Source organism: Podarcis muralis, chromosome 18 (genome assembly GCF_964188315.1).
Source record: "Podarcis muralis chromosome 18, rPodMur119.hap1.1, whole genome shotgun sequence".
Taxonomy (NCBI): domain Eukaryota; kingdom Metazoa; phylum Chordata; class Lepidosauria; order Squamata; family Lacertidae; genus Podarcis; species Podarcis muralis.
The window spans coordinates 9,104,445-9,121,944 of NC_135672.1; the positions used below are offsets into that span (position 1 = coordinate 9,104,445).

The 17,500-nt window shown below is 48.5% G+C and overlaps 1 protein-coding gene across 1 annotated transcript in view; it reads right to left on the reverse strand.

Annotated features, from left to right (window-relative positions):
• The window catches only part of FBN3 (fibrillin 3), a 138,011-nt gene that overhangs the window by 26,700 nt on the left and 93,811 nt on the right, over positions 1 to 17,500 (reverse strand). The window contains exons 36-48 of the mRNA XM_077921925.1: positions 17,262 to 17,384; positions 16,327 to 16,488; positions 15,675 to 15,743; positions 14,426 to 14,551; positions 12,358 to 12,483; positions 10,120 to 10,269; positions 8,574 to 8,645; positions 5,987 to 6,112; positions 5,287 to 5,412; positions 4,241 to 4,366; positions 2,787 to 2,903; positions 776 to 904; positions 235 to 354 (exon numbers count right to left, since the gene is read on the reverse strand). Coding sequence (XP_077778051.1) covers positions 235 to 354; positions 776 to 904; positions 2,787 to 2,903; positions 4,241 to 4,366; positions 5,287 to 5,412; positions 5,987 to 6,112; positions 8,574 to 8,645; positions 10,120 to 10,269; positions 12,358 to 12,483; positions 14,426 to 14,551; positions 15,675 to 15,743; positions 16,327 to 16,488; positions 17,262 to 17,384 — 1,572 coding nt within the window. The remainder of the gene's footprint in view (positions 1 to 234; positions 355 to 775; positions 905 to 2,786; positions 2,904 to 4,240; positions 4,367 to 5,286; positions 5,413 to 5,986; positions 6,113 to 8,573; positions 8,646 to 10,119; positions 10,270 to 12,357; positions 12,484 to 14,425; positions 14,552 to 15,674; positions 15,744 to 16,326; positions 16,489 to 17,261; positions 17,385 to 17,500) is intronic.

Consider the following 17,500-nt stretch of genomic DNA (forward strand, 5'->3'; position numbering starts at 1 on the left):
CCTCCGTGGGGCATACCGGGAGAGGCGGTCCCGTAGGTACGAGGGTCCTCGGCTGTGAAGGGCTTTAAAGGTCAAAACCAGCACCTTAAATCTGACCCTGTACTCCACTGGGAGCCAGTGCAGCTGGAAAAGCACTGGGTGAATATGCTCCCATGGCAGAGACCCTATGAGGAGCTCGCTGCAGCATTCTGCACCCGCTGGAGTTTCTGGGACAGCTTCAAAAATGAAACTTACCGATGCAGTTGTCGTTTTGGACCTCGTAACCCGGCGGACAGATGCAACGGAAGGAGCCTTCTAGATTCTGGCAGGTCCCCGGAGAGCAAGTCCCAGGAAGGCTGACACATTCGTTGATATCTGGGAGGAAGAAGGAAAGAGGGTCAGCAGCCTGCATTCGCTCCATAAGATACACACACGTTCCCTCTTACATTTTAGGAGGGAAAAAGTGTGCCTTATAGAGCGAAAAATACGGTCATTATTTTTTATCATTATAAATGAATAAAACAAATGGAATATAACAAAAAGCTCTGCTGAATTTCAAGTGGCAAGGAGTTCCGCAGGACCGAGGCAATGACACGAAAGGCTCGATTTCTCATTGTTGTGATCCTATGCCTCGTTCGAGAGTCTGGAAGCGAAGAGGCCGCCCTGCCCTCTTCCACAAAGAGATGTCCTTGTTGCTGGTTGGTGGGATAGATTCCCTCTGGGGACGTCCCACCCTGCTTGGACCACCCCACCGTTCCTGGGGGGCCTCCAGGGAGAGGATCCAGAAGACACCCACCGACGCAGTTCTTGCCGTCCGGCGTGTGGTCGTAGCCCTCCTGGCAGAGGCACCGGAAAGAACCAATGTTGTTAATGCACTGCCCGTTCCGACACACCTGACCCGCCAGAGAGGAGCATTCGTCGATGTCTGTGGGGGGAGAGAGAGAATGTGAGCGTGGAGTTGCGCCGGCAAAGTGCGTCCCCGTAAGATGGCCGAGCCACTGCAGGAATCTAGAGCAGTTCGCAACATAGCTGTCACAGATGTGAAAATAAGGGACCAGCAGCCTCGAAAATAAGGGATCAGCAGCCAAAATAAGGGATTTTCCCAGCACAGGTATGTTCGACTTCTGAGCCCCTCCGAGCCAAAGGCAGAAAGCCCAGCCAGCAGCCAAGCGAAGCCTCAAGCGGTGGTTCCCACAGCGCAGCAACCCGGCAAAGGGGATGCAGCAAGGGAAACCACCGTCACCTCTCCGCTGGGAAGCGCTGAGCAAAGGCGAGTCCCCAGGCAACGTGGCCGATTTGATCGGGAAAGGCATGCAAGCTCCACCCCCCAGTCGTTCTTAGACTCCTTATTGGGTGAGCAATGCAGCCAAGCAAGACAGTTGGAGCCTCCCTCCTCCCTGGCCGGCAGGGAGGGAGGGAGGGAGAGGAGCTGCTTCCTTTGAAATCCGGGAAATTTAAGGGACATCATCAATAAGGGACAACAGTGGGCGCTGGGATAAGGGACTTTCCCGCCAAATAAGGGACGGTTGACAGCTATGGTTCGCAACCCAAGGGCTGACGTATCCTCCCATAGGGCCGTGAGCTGGGGCGGGTGAGGCCAGAGGCAAAGGTGGAAGGGATTGATGGGAAAACCTACTGGTTTCTACACAAATCTCTGCATCCTCCATCCAGAGGCATTCTGGGAGTTTGGAATCACATTAGCTTTGATTCATTCGCTTTAGAAGACATTGGAAGGCAGCCCTGAACGGGGAAGCTTTTAATATGTCATGCTTTATTATGTTTTTATATATATTGGAAGCCACCCAGAGTGGTTGGGGGAATGTTAGATGGGCAGGATATTGTTGTTGTTGTTGTTTTATTTTTATTGTCATTGTCCCATACAGAACAACAAAATTGAAAAAATCTACATCAGACATTCAAAAACCAACAAGCCCGCTATCCCAGCTATCCCAGCCTGGTTAACCCCCTAAAAACTCTGATACCCCATAATTGAATACAATATACTCCCACAGAGACTACCTTACACTGTGTTAAATCCAAAATTGCATTCAGGCGGCTAGTCTTAGTTGTTATCATCATCATCATCAAAGGTAAAGGTAAAAGAACCCTGGACAGTCAAGTCCAGTCCGACTATGGGGTTGTGGCGCTCATCTCGCTTTCAGGCCGAGGGAGCCGGCGTTTGTCCGCAGATAGCTTTCCGGTTTATGCAGCCAGCAGGACTAAACCGCTTCTGGCACAACGGGACACCGTGACGGAAACCAGAGCACACGGAAACGCCGTTTACCTTCCCGCGGCAGTGGTACCTATTTATCTACTTGCACTGGCATGCTTTCGAGTGCTGCCTTTGAAGGTGACTTGGAAACTACAGCTAATCCCGATTGCAGCTGATAAACTGGTGACTTGGAGTGGCCGCTGGGATCCTAAAGGATCTATGCTGGCTCCCAGGACATCTTAAGGCAGCCCTGTTCAGGGAAGTTTTTAATGTGTGATATTTTAGTGTATTTTTTGTTTTTGTGGAAGCCGCCCAGAGTGGCTGGGGAAACCCAGGCAGATGGGCGGGGTACAAATAATAAATTATTATTATTATTATTATCCCTTCCAAGTATGCAGTTTGATGAGTCTATAACTCTACAGGCCTACGTTTCTGCGACTCTATTCCAGAAAAAAACGTCCGAGGAGGATGTGAAGCTGGATCAGCGAGGGGTGTGGCTTAGGAAAGGGGGTGTGGCCTGCGGAGAGTCCCAAGGGCCAGGCGAGAAGGCTTGGAGGGCCACACTCGGTCCTTGAGTCCCTACCCTTGCTCTTACCCATGCAGTCGTTGTTGTGTGTTAGCTCAAACCCGGGGAAGCAGAGGCAATTGTAGGAGCCGACGGTGTTCTTGCATGTCCCGTTCCCGCAGGGCTGGCGGTCGCACTCGTCAATGTCTGTAGATGCAAAAATAGTGAGAGGGGATTGATGTGACGTCGATTGATGCACTTCAGAGCCTCTGAAGCGATCCTAAGAACAACCCAGAATGATTAACTCTGCATTGTATACAGCCAGTGTCGGATTTAAAAGGTAAAGGGACCCCTGACCATTAGGTCCAGTCGTGACCGACTCTGGGGTTGCGGCGCTCATCTCGCTTCACTGGCCGAGGGAGCCGGCATACAGTTTCCGGGTCATGTGGCCAGCAGGACTGAGCCGCTTCTGGCGAACCAGAGCAGCGCACGGAAACGCCGTTTACCTTCCCGCCGGAGCGGTACCTATTTATCTACTTGCACTTTGAGGTGCTTTCAAACTGCTAGGTTGGCAGGAGCAGGGACCGAGCAATGGGAGCTCACCCTGTTGCGGGGATTCGAACCGCCGACCTTCTGATAGTGCCGGATTTACGTATAAGCTAAACAAGCTATAGCTTAGGGCCCCACTCTCTTGGGGGCCCCAAAAAAATTTAAAGGAAAAGAAAACACTGGATGTACATTTCCAAAATATAAGATAAAAAACAAATAAAATAAAGCCTACATACAGCAACAGTGTTTTGTGTTGTGTAGGCTCCGATGATGTAAGTCATGTAAGCCTGCTAGCCTGCTCCCTAAAATATCACTGGTTTGCTCCTTTCTATATATAGGGTGCCTATGTTCTTCTATTTATAATTATTAGTAGTTTGCATCATATGTTTGCACCTATTCCATATTATAACAAGTTTCAATATAGGGTGCCTACATTTTGCATGGACTGCTTGCATGGCACCATGGGTAAATGGCTTGAGATACAATTGATAACAATTTATCGATCTTCCAAAAATAGCAATACAACCCCCCCCCCCCCCAATAATAAAATCAAACCATAAATTTTGATCAACTTCCCTCCATTCCCCCTCTTGGTTCCATTATAATATACTTGTTTATGCACGTCCATAAAACCTTATATACTTAACAACCCAATTTTAAAACCTTCTTCATCTTATTACAAGTGACTTTTAAAAGTTATACTAATGTAAAAAAAATAAAAAAATCTGTACACAAAGCTTAAAAAATAAGCTTTAAACAATTGCCCTTTTTTTGGTAATAATTTGTCCTGCATAGCTCAATAATTTATTTTGCCAGTCTTCTTCTTTTCTTTACACATTTTCCGCCCAATTCATTTTCTTTCTTTTTCTTTCAAAGCCATCCAAACTGGTGGCCGTCATGTGGCAGTGAGTTCCCCTGCTCAACTGCAAAATCGGCAGCATGAAGACAAGCCAGAGGGAGAAGAGGATTCCTTCTGCCCAAAGATCTCTACTCACCCATGCACATGGTCAGGTCCCCAGTGGCTTTGAACCCGTTGAAGCAGATGCAGAGGTAGCTCCCTTCCGTGTCCACGCAGTCGCCGTGGCTACAGACGTTGGGGATCTCCTGGCACTCGTTGCGGCCTGGGGAAACAAGGGCAGGAAACAGACAGCCCAGGTGAGTGACCGAGAGAAGCCAGCATCTCAGGTAAGACCTCTCTGGAAAGCAGAAGGCAACCTGCTGTTAGGATCGTCCTGCTCTCGTGTAGGACGATCCTAACAGCAGTAGTGATGTATGCAAGTGAGAGCTGAAGAATTGTTGCTTTTGAATTATGGTGCTGGAGGAAACTCTTGAGAGTCCCATGGACTGCAAGAAGATCAAACCTCTCCATTCTGAAGGAAATCAGCTCTGAGTGCTCACTGGAAGGACAGATCCTGAAACTGAGGCTCCAAGACTTTGGCCACCTCATGAGAAGAGAAGACTCCCTGGAAAAGACCCTGATGTTGGGAAAGATGGAGGGCACAAGGAGAAGGGGACAACAGAGGATGAGATGGTTGGATAGTGTGCTCGAAGCTACCAGCATGAGTTCTGGGGAATTGGGCTCACGTCTCCGCTCCTCCACATGCAGCTGCTGGGTGACCGTGTGCTAGTCACACTTCTTTGAAGTCTCTCAGCCCCACGCACCTCACAGAGTGTTTGTTGTGGGGGAGGAAGGGAAAGGAGAATGTTAGCCGCCTCCTTCGGGTAGTGTTAGAGATTCCTTCGGGTAGTGATAAAGCGGGATATCAAATCCAAGCTCTTCTTCTTCTTCCCCTCTGCAGCCTCTGAACAGTGCCCTTCTGCAAACCGCTGTTCTAAATCTATACTGTCTCCCTCTTCTCTGGTGGAATTCTCCACCATTCCTCCTCAGTCCAGCCCCTGATAGGCTTCTCTCTGCCTCCTTTTCTCTCCTTCCAGGGAGATCGCACAGGCCTGGAGTTAAAGGGAAGGTGGCTGTTCGACGACCCCAAGTGAAGCCCCCCACACCCGGGTCCGGGGTGCAAAGCAGCGCCTCTCGACTTACCCACGCAGGCTCCGCTGGGCGACAGCTTGTATCCGGAAGAGCACTCGCACCGGTAACTTCCCGGGCTGTTGAGGCAATCGGCATTTCTCTGGCAGAGGTTCTCGCCGCTGCTGCATTCGTCGATGTCTGCAGGGGATTGGAAGCAACACATGATTCATCCCGCTTGTCTGGGGCACGGGCTCTTCCAAGCAATGCGCTCACCAGCACATGCGCAGTGACAGTGCCTTCATGTTCCAAGCAGCCCTTTCTGCCACCTCTGTTCCCCACCCTGCAAACTGGGGAGCCAACACGCCATCAATCGCATACACAGTGGCGTAGCAAGGTTAGGTGGTACCCGGCATGGAAATAATTTTTGTCAACCCCTCCCACATTGAAATCCCCCCTTCCTCCCTCCACCCCACGTCAAAGAAAACCGCGCAGGCAGCTATCCGATGAAGATCTCGCCTTCTCCCTCTTCCTCCCTCTGTCAAAGAAAGCCGCGTCCCGCCCTCCTCCAGCAGCCTAGAAGCACAGGGGGCAACAGCTTATACGCTTATCACATTTATAAATTTTAAATTTACTCTTGTACGTTGTTTTAATTGTCTGTTTTCCTTCTGGAACTGAACCCTCAAGTGTGTTTTATAAGCTGGTCTCTGACCGTAATAAATTATCTATTTACCCAGCCATTGAGGTCTCGTTCCCCGCAAACCACAGCCCTTACCTTCGCAGATGAGCAGGATGTTGTTGTAGCTGAAGCCGATGGGGCACTCGCAACGGAAGCTGCCGATCTGGTTGATGCAGACTCCGTTGGTGCAAATGGCGGGAATCTCGCTGCATTCGTCGATATCTGCAGGAAAGGCAGTGATTTTTTCCCCAGCCAAAGCATGCCGGACCACAGTTATGGCCCCTCTCTGGCGGGCACCATTGCGGTCCAGCGTTCACCCCCTCCCGCCATTTCTTGCCCTTACGTACTTCTGAGAAGCCCAAACGAACATTTCAAATCCAAACAGAAGCTGGTCTCTTACATTAAAAACCCGACAGTACCAAATTATCGAAGGCTTTTCACCAAAGCCAGACGAAACGTCTTTCCTTCTGCAGTGTTGAGAGGAGTTCCCTACCAGGACAGACTTTGCTCGTGTGCTCAAGACATCGATTCCATAAAACATATTTTGTTGCACTGTGCAAAATATGAGCAAGCCAGGGCTGAACTGATACTGCCCTCGGTGGTACCTTTCCCGGGAAAATCAGAGGCTCACAATGTCAGGTTCCTATTGGAAGACCGGACAAACGCTAGAACATTAGCAGTGGCAAAGTTTTTATCGGTGGTCGCAAGAACCAGTGATCCCTATATTCTGAACAAAATGCTTGTTTAACCTGGAGGTAGGCTGCATGAATTGTGCATTGCTTTGTAACGATTTGTTGGGTCTCTGGACCATAATAAAGATTGATGACGACAGAAGCTGGTCAGCGGGTGTGAACCTACACTTTTTTTTTTTAGATCTTCGACTCCAACTAGTCACAATTGGTCAAGCTAAAGGGCAGAGAAAATTCATACAGGGGTACCTTGGTTCTCAAACGCCTTGGTACCCAAATGCCAAAAACCCGGAAGTAAGTGTTCCGGGTTTCAAACGTTTTCCGGAAGCTGAACGTCCGATGCGGCTGTCAGCTATTGTTTCCGGGGCGCCTGCACCAATCAGAAGCCGCGCCTCAGTTTCCGAACATTTTGGAAGTTAAACGGACCTCCGGAACGGATTAAGTTTGGCGCTTTTGTCTTTGCTATTTATTTTACGTTTTTGTGGCATTTTTGGTTAATTTGTTTTTGTGACTGTGTGGAGCCCAGTTCAGCTACTGATTGATTGAGTGACTGTGGAAATGGATAAAATGGATAAAATCCAAACAATGACTATCATCAATGCAGGTAAGAAGAAAAAATAAATTTTCACCGTCTACAATACTGTCTTATTTATTTTGTAGCACAGTACATTGACTGTTGCTTTCGTTTTATGGATCAGTGGTCTCGTTAGATAGCAAAATTCATGTTCAATTGCTGTTTTAGGGGTTGTTTTTAAAAGTCTGGAACGGATTAATCCGTTTTGCATTACTTTCTATGGGAAAGTACGCCTCGGTTTTGGAACGCTTTGGTTTTGGAACGGGCTTCCGGAACAGATTAAGTTTGAGAACCAAGGTACCACTGTATTTCCTTTATTTACTTCAATCCGTCTCCTGTGTAGCGGGCTTTAAGCTTCCCAGTCTGCCGTTGCACTTGCAGGCCCCATAAGGATTGAAGTTACTCAGTAGCTATGAAATACTATGTGTAACTTGGAAAAGAGAATCAGAAAACTGGGTTTCTTGAGAATCCGGAGCAAATACCCTGGAACGTTTCATTGAGACTTTAATTCCTGATATTGCCTTTGACTTATCAAGAAGATTGGAAGAAATTTAAAGACTATTTGAATAAATATTGCAATATTAAAGATATGTAACCACTTGAAAGAATCAATTAGGCCTAGGATTAAATTGGGATTAAATTTACAAATAAGAAAATGCACGATAAGGAAAGTGATGCAATATGATTATGACTGTGATATGGTTTTTTCGAAATATTGATATTGGAAACTGCTACAGACAATTACTAAGAAATTCAGACGGAAGAGACTCGAGGAAGTCAAATACTATGTTTATGAAGATGGATGGTACTTAATTGTAATTACCATATTTTTCGCTCTATAAGACGCACCAGACCACAAGACGCACCTAGTTTTTGGAGGAGGAAAACAAGAAAACAAATATTCTGAATCTCAGAAGCCAGAACAGCAAGAGGGATCGCTGCGCAGCGAAAGCAGCAATCCCTCTTGCTGTTCTGGCTTCTGGGATAGCTGCACAGCCTGCATTCGCTCCATAAGACGCACACACATTTCCCCTTACTTTTTAGGAGGGAAAATGTGAGTCTTATAGAGCAAAAAATATGGTAATTAAGTGGCATTATCCTGTATTGTATGTTTTTATTTTTTTCCTTTTTTCTATCTTTTTTCTGTTTTATCTTTTGTTTGTTTTTGGTACTGTTAATTCTTTTGTATTATGCTTATTTACTGAAAACAATAAATACTATTTTTTTTTTAAAAAAAGATACTGCCTTTGACTTTCCCCCCTGCAAAAGCACACTTTTCGAGAGTTGATGACGCAAGATCTCCTTTTCCTGCTAGCTCAGTTTTGGCAAAGAGACAACATTCGCACCTTGAAAAGCCCAAAGGGGAATGTTCTCAGCAGAAGATATGAACAGAGGAGACTGGGGTTTGGGGTTCACTTACCGATCGGTTTCCCAGTGTGAATATCAATGATGAATCCAGGGGCCTGATTGCCACATAGGATCTGGTATTCAGCTGCAAGAGGAAGCGGTAAAGAAATATTTGCTCATATACCTCATTACATTACAACCACTGTCATACAGTGGTTCCGCTCCTTCCTCCTGGGCCGTGTTCAGAAAGTGGTGGTGGGGGATGAGTGTTCAGACCCCTGGGCTCTCACTTGTGGGGTGCCTCAGGGTTCCATCCTCTCCCTCACGCTTTTTAACATCTACATGCAGCCGCTGGGAGAGATCATCAGGGGGTTTGGGCTGGGTGTCCATCAATATGCGGATGATACCCAGCTCTACCTCTTTCAAATCAGAACCAGTGAAGGCGGTGAAGGTCCTGTGTGAGTGTCTGGAGGCGGTGGGAGGATGGATGGCGGCTAACAGATTGAGGGTGAATCCTGACAAGACAGAAGTACTGTTTTTGGGAAACAGGAGGTGGCCAGGTGTGGAGGATTCCCTGGTTCTGAATGGGGTGACTGTGCCCCTGAAGGACCAGGTGCGCAGCCTGGGAGTCATTTTGGACTCACAGCTGTCCATGGAGGCACAGGTTAATTCTGTGTCCAGGGCGGCTGTCTACCAGCTCCATTTGGTATGTAGGCTGAGACCCTCCCTGCCCGCAGACTGTCTCACCAGAGTGGTGCATGCTCTGGTTATCTCCTGCTTGGACTATCCCGCATGGTTCTATCCGGACACTGAGGTCCAGCACCGAGGGCCTTCTGGCAGTTCCCTCATTGCGAGAAGCCAAGTTACAGGGATCCAGGCAGAGGGCCTTCTTGGTAGTGTCTGGTTCCCTGTAACCTCACTTCTCGCAGGGAGGGAACCACCAGAAGGCCCTTGGAGCTGGACCTCAGTGGCTGAACGATGGGGGTGGAGACGCTCCTTCAGGTCTACTGGGGCGAGGCCGTTTAGGGCTTTAAAGGAATTGTGCTCGGAAACGTACTGGGAGCCAATGCAGATCTCTCAGGACCGGTGTTATGTGGTCCCAGCGGCCACTCCCAGTCGCCAGTCTAGCTGCCGCATTCTGGATTAATTGCAGTTTCCGGGTCACCTTCAAAGGTAGCCCCACGTAGAGCGCATGGCAGTAGTCCAAGTGGGAGATAACTAGAGCATGCACCACTCTGGCGAGACAGTCTACAGGGAGGTAGGGTCTCAGCCTGCGTACCAGATGGAGCTGATAGACAGCTGCCCTGGACACAGAACTGACCTGTGCCTCCATGGACAGCTGTGAGTCCAAAACGACTCCCAGGCTGCGCACCTGGTCCTTCAGGGGCACAGTGACCCCATTCAGGACCAGGGAGTCCCCCACACCCACCCGCCCCCTGTCCCCCAATGGATTATCCATGTCTCCTTGCTGTGACTAGCTGAAAGGACAAAGTTACTTTTTGCAGTGCTAGGTGTGAGAGATGACCGGTAACTCTAAGCAAGATTTCGGTGACCGGGGAAGCCACGGAAAACTTGGTGCGTGGTTTTCGAGAGCATGTTGTGCGGTGCTGCTGGCTTACAGCTGGCTGGGGTGGGGCAGGGCTCGCAGGGCTTGTTCCAGGCCTTCCCGATGTTGTACGAGCAGCAGCACATCTTCTTGGTCATGTTGAAAGACAGCTCGTTCTCGCAGGTGTCGTTGTAGTTCCGGTAGCAGAGGCTTTTCCTCATATCTGGAGAGGCGGAAGAAGAAGAGTTTGGATTTGATATCCGGCCTTTCACTCCCTTTAAGGAGTCTCAAAGCGGCTCACATTCTCCTTTCCCTTCCTCCCCCACAACAAACACTCTGTGAGGTGAGTGGGGCTGAGAGACTTCAGAGAAGTGGGACTAGCCCAAGGTCACCCAGCAGCTGCATGTGGAGGAGCGGGGAAGCGAACCCGGTTCACCAGATTACGAGTCCACCGCTCTTAACCACTACACCACACTGGCACATCAAAGACTCGTTCAGGCTGGGGCAAGTCTGCATTTCGGCGGCAGCTTCTTTCTCTCCTTCTCTCCACAGCCAGCAAGGCACCCTTTTCCACGGATATGATCTCAGACTCGGAAGCAGGGAGACTCTCGCCTCGGCATCCGAGCCGCCCCCCCTCTGAAAAAGGATGCCTCGCTGTCTGGTTTCAGAGCTGAACTGTTTCCATCTCTGAGGCAGCACTGCAGAGGCTGCCTGTCTCTTATAGACTTTGTGGGTGCTTAGCCCCCGCAATCACATCATTGTGGGTGCCCAAGCAACCACAATGTGATGTATGGAAGTGAAAGCTGGACCATAAAGAAGGCTGATCGCCGAAGAATGGATGCTTTTGAATTCTGGTGCTGGAGGAGACTCTTGAGAGTCCCATGGACTGCAAGAAGATCAAACCTCTCCATTCTGAAGGAAATCAGCCCTGAGTGCTCACTGGAAGGACAGATCCTGAAGCTGAGGCTCCAAGACTTTGGCCACCTCAGGAGAAGAGAAGACTCCCTGGAAAAGACCCTGATGTTGGGAAAGATGGAGGGCACAAGGAGAAGGGGACGACGGAGGACGGGATGGTGGGACAGTGTTCTCGAAGCTACCAGCATGAGTTTGACCAAACTGCGGGAGGCAGTGGAAGACAGGAGTGCCTGGCGTGCTCTGGTCCAGGGGGTCACGAAGAGGCGGACACGACTAAACGACTCAACAACAACAACAAAGCAACCACAGCCCCCTGAAGTTGGCTCCTGTGCCTAGTTGACCTGCGGAACTCCCTCCCACAAGCTCTGCGACAACCCCCTTGCTTCCTTAGATCCTACTGATTTTCACTGGGATGCTGGAATAAGTGAATGCCCTCCCCCTTTGACAATAATTTTTATTAGTTTTCAATTACAACAATCCAGCCTCATTATAACAATGCCAAATTATAATTCAGTTGTTGTTGTTTAGTCGTGTCCGACGCTTCGTGACCCCATGGACCAGAGCACGCCAGGCACTCATGTCTGGAATGTCATCACTTCCACAGTTACTAATCCCAATCATTCAGATGCCAAATTATATAATTTAGGTGACCCTCCCCCGTGCTGGAATTGATGGCTTGATGATTTATTTTCCAAAATTTACTTTAGGCTTTCCAAAATCTCAGTTACATTCCAGTCAAAATAACAATCCCTTACACAATACAGTGGTACCTCGGGTTACAGATGCTTCAGGTTACAGACTCTGCTAACCCAGAAATAGTACCACGGGTTAAGAACTTTGCTTCAGGATGAGAACAGAAATCGTGCTCTGGCGGCAGCGGGAGGCCCCATTAACTAAAGTGGTGCTTCAGGTTAAGAACAGTTTCAGGTTAAGAACGGACCTCCGGAACGAATTAAATTCTTAACCCGAGGTACCACTGTAACGGCAATATTAATGACACCCATTCCTCTTGACACATTAAATGATTTATAAACCTGTAAGTGAATGCCCCTATATGGTAACCAAGGGTCTCTGGACGTCCTCGCAACCGAGTCCTTAATTCTTTTAAGCGCTGCGTCCCATTTCCCTAGCTCTGAGCTGCCTTTTCCCTGCATCCCCAGAGCGCACGGAAACACCGTTTACCTTCCTGCCGCAGTGGTACCTATTTATCTACTTGCACTGGTGTGCTTTCGAACTGCTAGGTTGGCAGGAGCTGGGGCAGAGCAACGGGAGCTCACTGCGTCGTGGGGATTCGAACCACCGACCTTCCGATCAGCAAGTCCTAGGCTCTGTCGTTTAACCCACAGCGCCACCCGCCTCCCTTTCCCTCTGTGGTAGGCAATCCCTTCTTTCGTACCCATGCAGTTGTTTCCTCCATTGACTTGCATGTACTCTGGCGGACAAACACAGGTATAATTCCCCAGGGTGTTGTAGCAGGTCCCTGGACCGCAGATCCCAATGTGAGCTGAGCATTCGTCAATGTCTGGGGAGAGAGAGAGAGAGAGAGAGAGAGAGAGAGAGAGAGGTGAGAGGGAGATAGCCAATGGGAGGGTCCGGATGTTTAAATAAATAATAAATAAAATTGTATTTATACCCCGCCCTTCCCAGTTAAAAAAACCGGGCTCAGGGCGGCTAACAACAAATTTAAAACATTTAATCAATGTAACGAAAAAACAGCATGAAATACAATATAAAACATGAATAGCAATAAATTGAGAATTCAAAAATCAATTTAAGGGGTAATCCATCCGTTTCACGGTCACCTGCCAATGCCTGGCAGAGCTTTGTGCCCCCACCCTTTTATTATAATTATTTTATTTTGACAAAGTAATAATCGTAAATAAATAAGAATAAAAACACACGCCCCGCCACCAAAACCATTCCATTGTAAGTATCCAGCCTCCCAAAATCTCAACACCTCTTGCGATGGTTTGACCCGCTTTCAGTTTTAACAGTACAAATTTCTACAAACGCCTTCCATATCTCCTCAAAATCTTTTCTCCTGTGTATTCCCCATCCTACCTTAATGGCACATGTTAAAAGTAAAGGTAAAGGGACCCCTGACCATTAGGTCCAGTCGTGACCGACCCTGGGGTTGCGCGCTCATCTCGCTCTATAGGCTGAGGGAGCCGGCATACAGCTTCCGGGTCATGTGGCCAGCATGACTAAGCCGCTTCTGGTGAACCAGAGCAGCGCACGGAAATGCCGTTTACCTTCCCGCCGGAGTGGTACCTATTTATCTACTTGTGCTTTGACGTGCTTTTGAACTGCTAGGTGGGCAGGAGCAGAGACCGAACAATGGGAGCTCACCCCGTTGCGGGGATTCGAACCGCCGACCTTCTGATCGGCAAGTCCTAGGCTCTGTGGTTTAACCCACAGCGCCACCCGTGTCCCTTAATGGCACACGTTAGTTTATCATTAATAGCTATATCCCACACCTCTTTATACCATTCTTCCATTTTATATTCTGCTTGCCCCTTCCGCTTCCTAGCTATAATAATTTGTGCAGCTGTCAATGAATTTGTGAGCAAGCCCTTCCTAGCCTGTGAACCTTCCACCCCATCGTAAATTGATAATAAGGCTACCTCTGGACTTTTGGTCAGCTTTAACCCGGTGATTTCTGTTACCTCCTTAAGCGCCCTTGGCCAAAAAAAAGGTTGTACGTATTTACAGCCCCACCACATGTGAACGTAATTCCCCGCCCTTTTCAAAAAAATAATAATGTCGTAAAACATGCAAACTCGGCAGGGAAGACAACACGTAACATTACGTAACGTAACCGCAGCAGTTCCGAAAAACCAGCCCCAATTAAAAACCAGAGAACGAGAAATAGTTTTTTTAACCACCTGCCTAGATCATGGGAAGCAGGCGCCAGGCAAATTCCATTTTATGTGGTCTTTAAAACATTAACTATTGTATTTTAATATTCTGTTGGAAGCCGCCCAGAGTGGCTGGGGAAACCCAGCCAGATGGGCGGGGTATAAATAATAAATTATGATTTATTAGTAGTAGTAATAGCTTCTCCACAGACAGACAGTGAAGTGCCCCGAAGTTTGAGGGAATGCCTCAGCTCCCCATTTTAACAAGGGAATTGTTACCGTATTTTTTGCTCTATAAGACTCACTTTTCCCCTCCTAAAAAGTAAGGGGGAAATGTGTGTGCGTCTTATGGAGCGAATGCAGGCTGCGCAGCTATCCCAGAAGCCAGAACAGCAAGAGGGATTGCTGCTTTCACTGCTCAGCGATCCCTCTTGCTGTTCTGGCTTCTGAGATTCAGAATATTTTTTTTCTTGTTTTCCTCCTCCAAAAACTAGGTGCGTCTTGTGGTCTGGTGCGTCTTACAGAGCGAAAAATACGGCATTTGTTTTCTCCACAAGCCCAGCCACGACAGTCACTCCTTCGGCACCGTTTGCTCTGGGGGCGTACCTTCACAAATGCGGGTGTCCTCATTCAGGTAGTAGCCCAAGGGGCATTCGCACTGGAAGCTCCCGAAGGTGTTGACGCAGTTTCCGCCTTGGCAGAGGCCCGGCAGCTCCTGACATTCGTCGATATCTGTGCGGGAGAGGAAAAGGAACAGAAAAGGGGTGTCGATGGTTACGGCCGGCCCTGTCGTTTGGCAGAGTGAGGCAGCTGCCTCTGGTGGCCAAAACCGGAGGGCAGGGAGTGGTGGCAAGGATGCCGGAGGGCAGAGCTGGGTGTCTTTGCCCCCTAAGCTACCCACCTGACCAGTGGTGGCTAGTGCCCGTTGCGACTGGTGGGGTAGAAACCAGGGGCATTGCCAAAACTGAGGAAGAGTAGGCCCATTGAAGTGAATGGACCCAAGTCAACCATGTCCATATATATAGGTAAAGGTAAAGGAACCCCTGACTATTAGGTCCAGTCGTGACCAACTCTGGGGTTGCAGCGCTCATCTCACTTTATTGGCCGAGGGAGCCAGCGTGCAGCTTCCGGGTCATGTGGCCAGCATGACTAAGCCGCTTCTGGCGAAACCAGAGCAGCGCATGGAAACACCATTTCCCTTCCCACCGGAGCGGTACCAATTTATCTACTTGCACTGGTGTGCTTTCGAACTGCTAGGTGGGCAGGAGCAGGGACCGAACAATGGGAGCTCACCCCGTTGCGGGGATTCGAACCACCGACCTTCTGATCAGTAAGTCCTAGGCTCTGTGGTTTAACCCACAGCGCCACCCGCGTCCCTAAATTTTCTGTTTTACAATTTAAATTAAGAACTGTTAAGAACAGTTTCAGGTTAAGAACAGACCTCCAGAATGAATTAAGTTCTTAACCTGAGGTACCACTGTACACTGGTAAAAGGTAAAGGTAAAGGACCCCTGGATGGTTCAGGCCAGTCAAAGGCGACTATGGGGTTGTTGCGCTCATCTCGCTTTCAGGCCGAGGGAGCCGGCGTTTGTCCACAGACAGCTTTCTGAGTCATGTGGCCAGCAGGACTAAGTCGCTTCTGGCGCAACAGGACACAGTGACGGAAACCAGAGCAAACGGAAATGCTGTTTACCTTCCCCTCTGCAGCTGTACCTATTTATCTACTTGTGCCAGTGTGCTTTTGAACTGCTAGGTTGGCAGGAGCTGGGACAGAGCAACGGGAGCTCACCCCGCCGTGGGGATTCGAACCCGGAAAAATAACCCAGCCGTGAGCAAGCAGCTTGGCCGTCCTTACCTTCCAGAATGACTGTTATGGGGTTTGGACGGAACCCTTCACCGCCGGGACAGAGAGTCTTGTATTCCGCTGTAGAGGAAAATGCACATTACTGAGATTTGATTCTGGAAAGCAGAGAGGGCTTGCAGGCCTTGTCCGTCTTGCATACTGATTACATTTATATGCCACCTTTACCCCCAAGTTGCACAAGTGACATATATTATTATTATTTCTATACCACTTTATAGTTTAATGGGAAAAACCTTAAAGTGGTTTAAAGGTAAAGGGTAAAGGGACCCCTGACCATTAGGTCCAGTCATGGCCGACTCTGCGGTTGCGGTGCTCATCTCGCTTTATTGGCCGAGGGAGCCGGCGTACAGCTTCCGGGTCATGTGGCCAGCAGGACTAAGCCGCTTCTGGCGAACCAGAGCAGCGCACGGAAACACCGTTTACCTTCCTGCCGGAGTGGTACCTATTGATCTACTTGCACTTTGACGTGCTTTCGAACTGCTAGGTTGGCAGGAGCAGGGACCGAGCAACGGGAGCTCACTCCGTCGCAGGGATTCGAACTGCCGACCTTCTGATCTGCAAGTCCTAGGCTCTGTGGTTTAACCCACAGCGCCACCCGCGTACCTTTCATTAAAACAATACAACATAGATGGACTTTGCTCACTTGTATTGGCTGGTGGGCAGAGCTCGCAAGGATTCCCCCAGGCCCGGCCGAGGGAACAGCAACACGAAGCCCTGGTGACTCCCACGCCGATTTCCGCGCTGCAAGAGATCCCGCCGTCGCCCCGATCTTGCGTGTCCAGGAAGCAGTTCCCGACGCGAGTATCTGGAACATGAAGGATGAAGAGGAAATTAAGACTAAAGGGAATACCTTAAAAGTCAAGGTTCGATGTTGGGATTGTAAGGTAATTTAAAAATGTTGGGAAATGATTTACAACGAAGTGAAGAAAATGTTCCATTTAACATTTGTTTAAAAACCTGAAGCATTTTTGTTAGGGATTGTAGGGAAAGATCTGCCAAAAAAGTTGAAAAACATCTTCATGTATGCCACAACGGCCGCGAGAGTTTTAATAGCACAAGGATGGGAGACTGAAGAAACCCCAACTAAAGAATCATGGCAAGAAAAATTGATGGACTATGCAGAACTGGCAAAACTGACATACAAGCTACGCGACAAGGATAACTGTGACTTTAAGGATGCATGGGAACCCTTTACAAAGTATTTGAAGACACAACAAAGAGAACTGGACTCCTTGGCAGGTTTTGAAACACTTGTAAAGACTATGGATAATTTGGAAAAATGGAGATTGTGGAGAATGTACTGAAACATAACTTTAAATTCTGATTTAAGGACCTATGTAAGGGATGGGGAGAAGTCATGAGATTCAGAGAATCTCACAAAACGATTATACAAGCTGTTTGGATGTAAATTTGTAATAATGAAAGCAAATAAAAAAAATATTTCATGCACAAAAAATATTATACCGTTGAGCGGACTTAATTGCCAACAGTGACCAAACCCCAACGGAAACGGCGCTATCTGGTTGCCGGGCGAAACCTGGAAGAGGAGAGGCTCCGAATTTCAGGGGTCAGACTTACCCACGCAGCCCACTCCCGTGGGGTTGAGCTCAAAGTCTTGGGGGCAGTTGCATAGGTAGCTCCCAGGTGTGTTGACACAAAGCCCGTTGATGCAGTTCACCGGATCGGCGCACTCGTTGATGTCTGAAAGGTGAAAGCGTTAAAAGAATTTTAAGAATTTAAAGAATTTTAAGGTCTCAAATATAGAAGAAACATTCATAAATTTCCCCTAAATTGATTTTTTTTTGTTCTTCATGTTT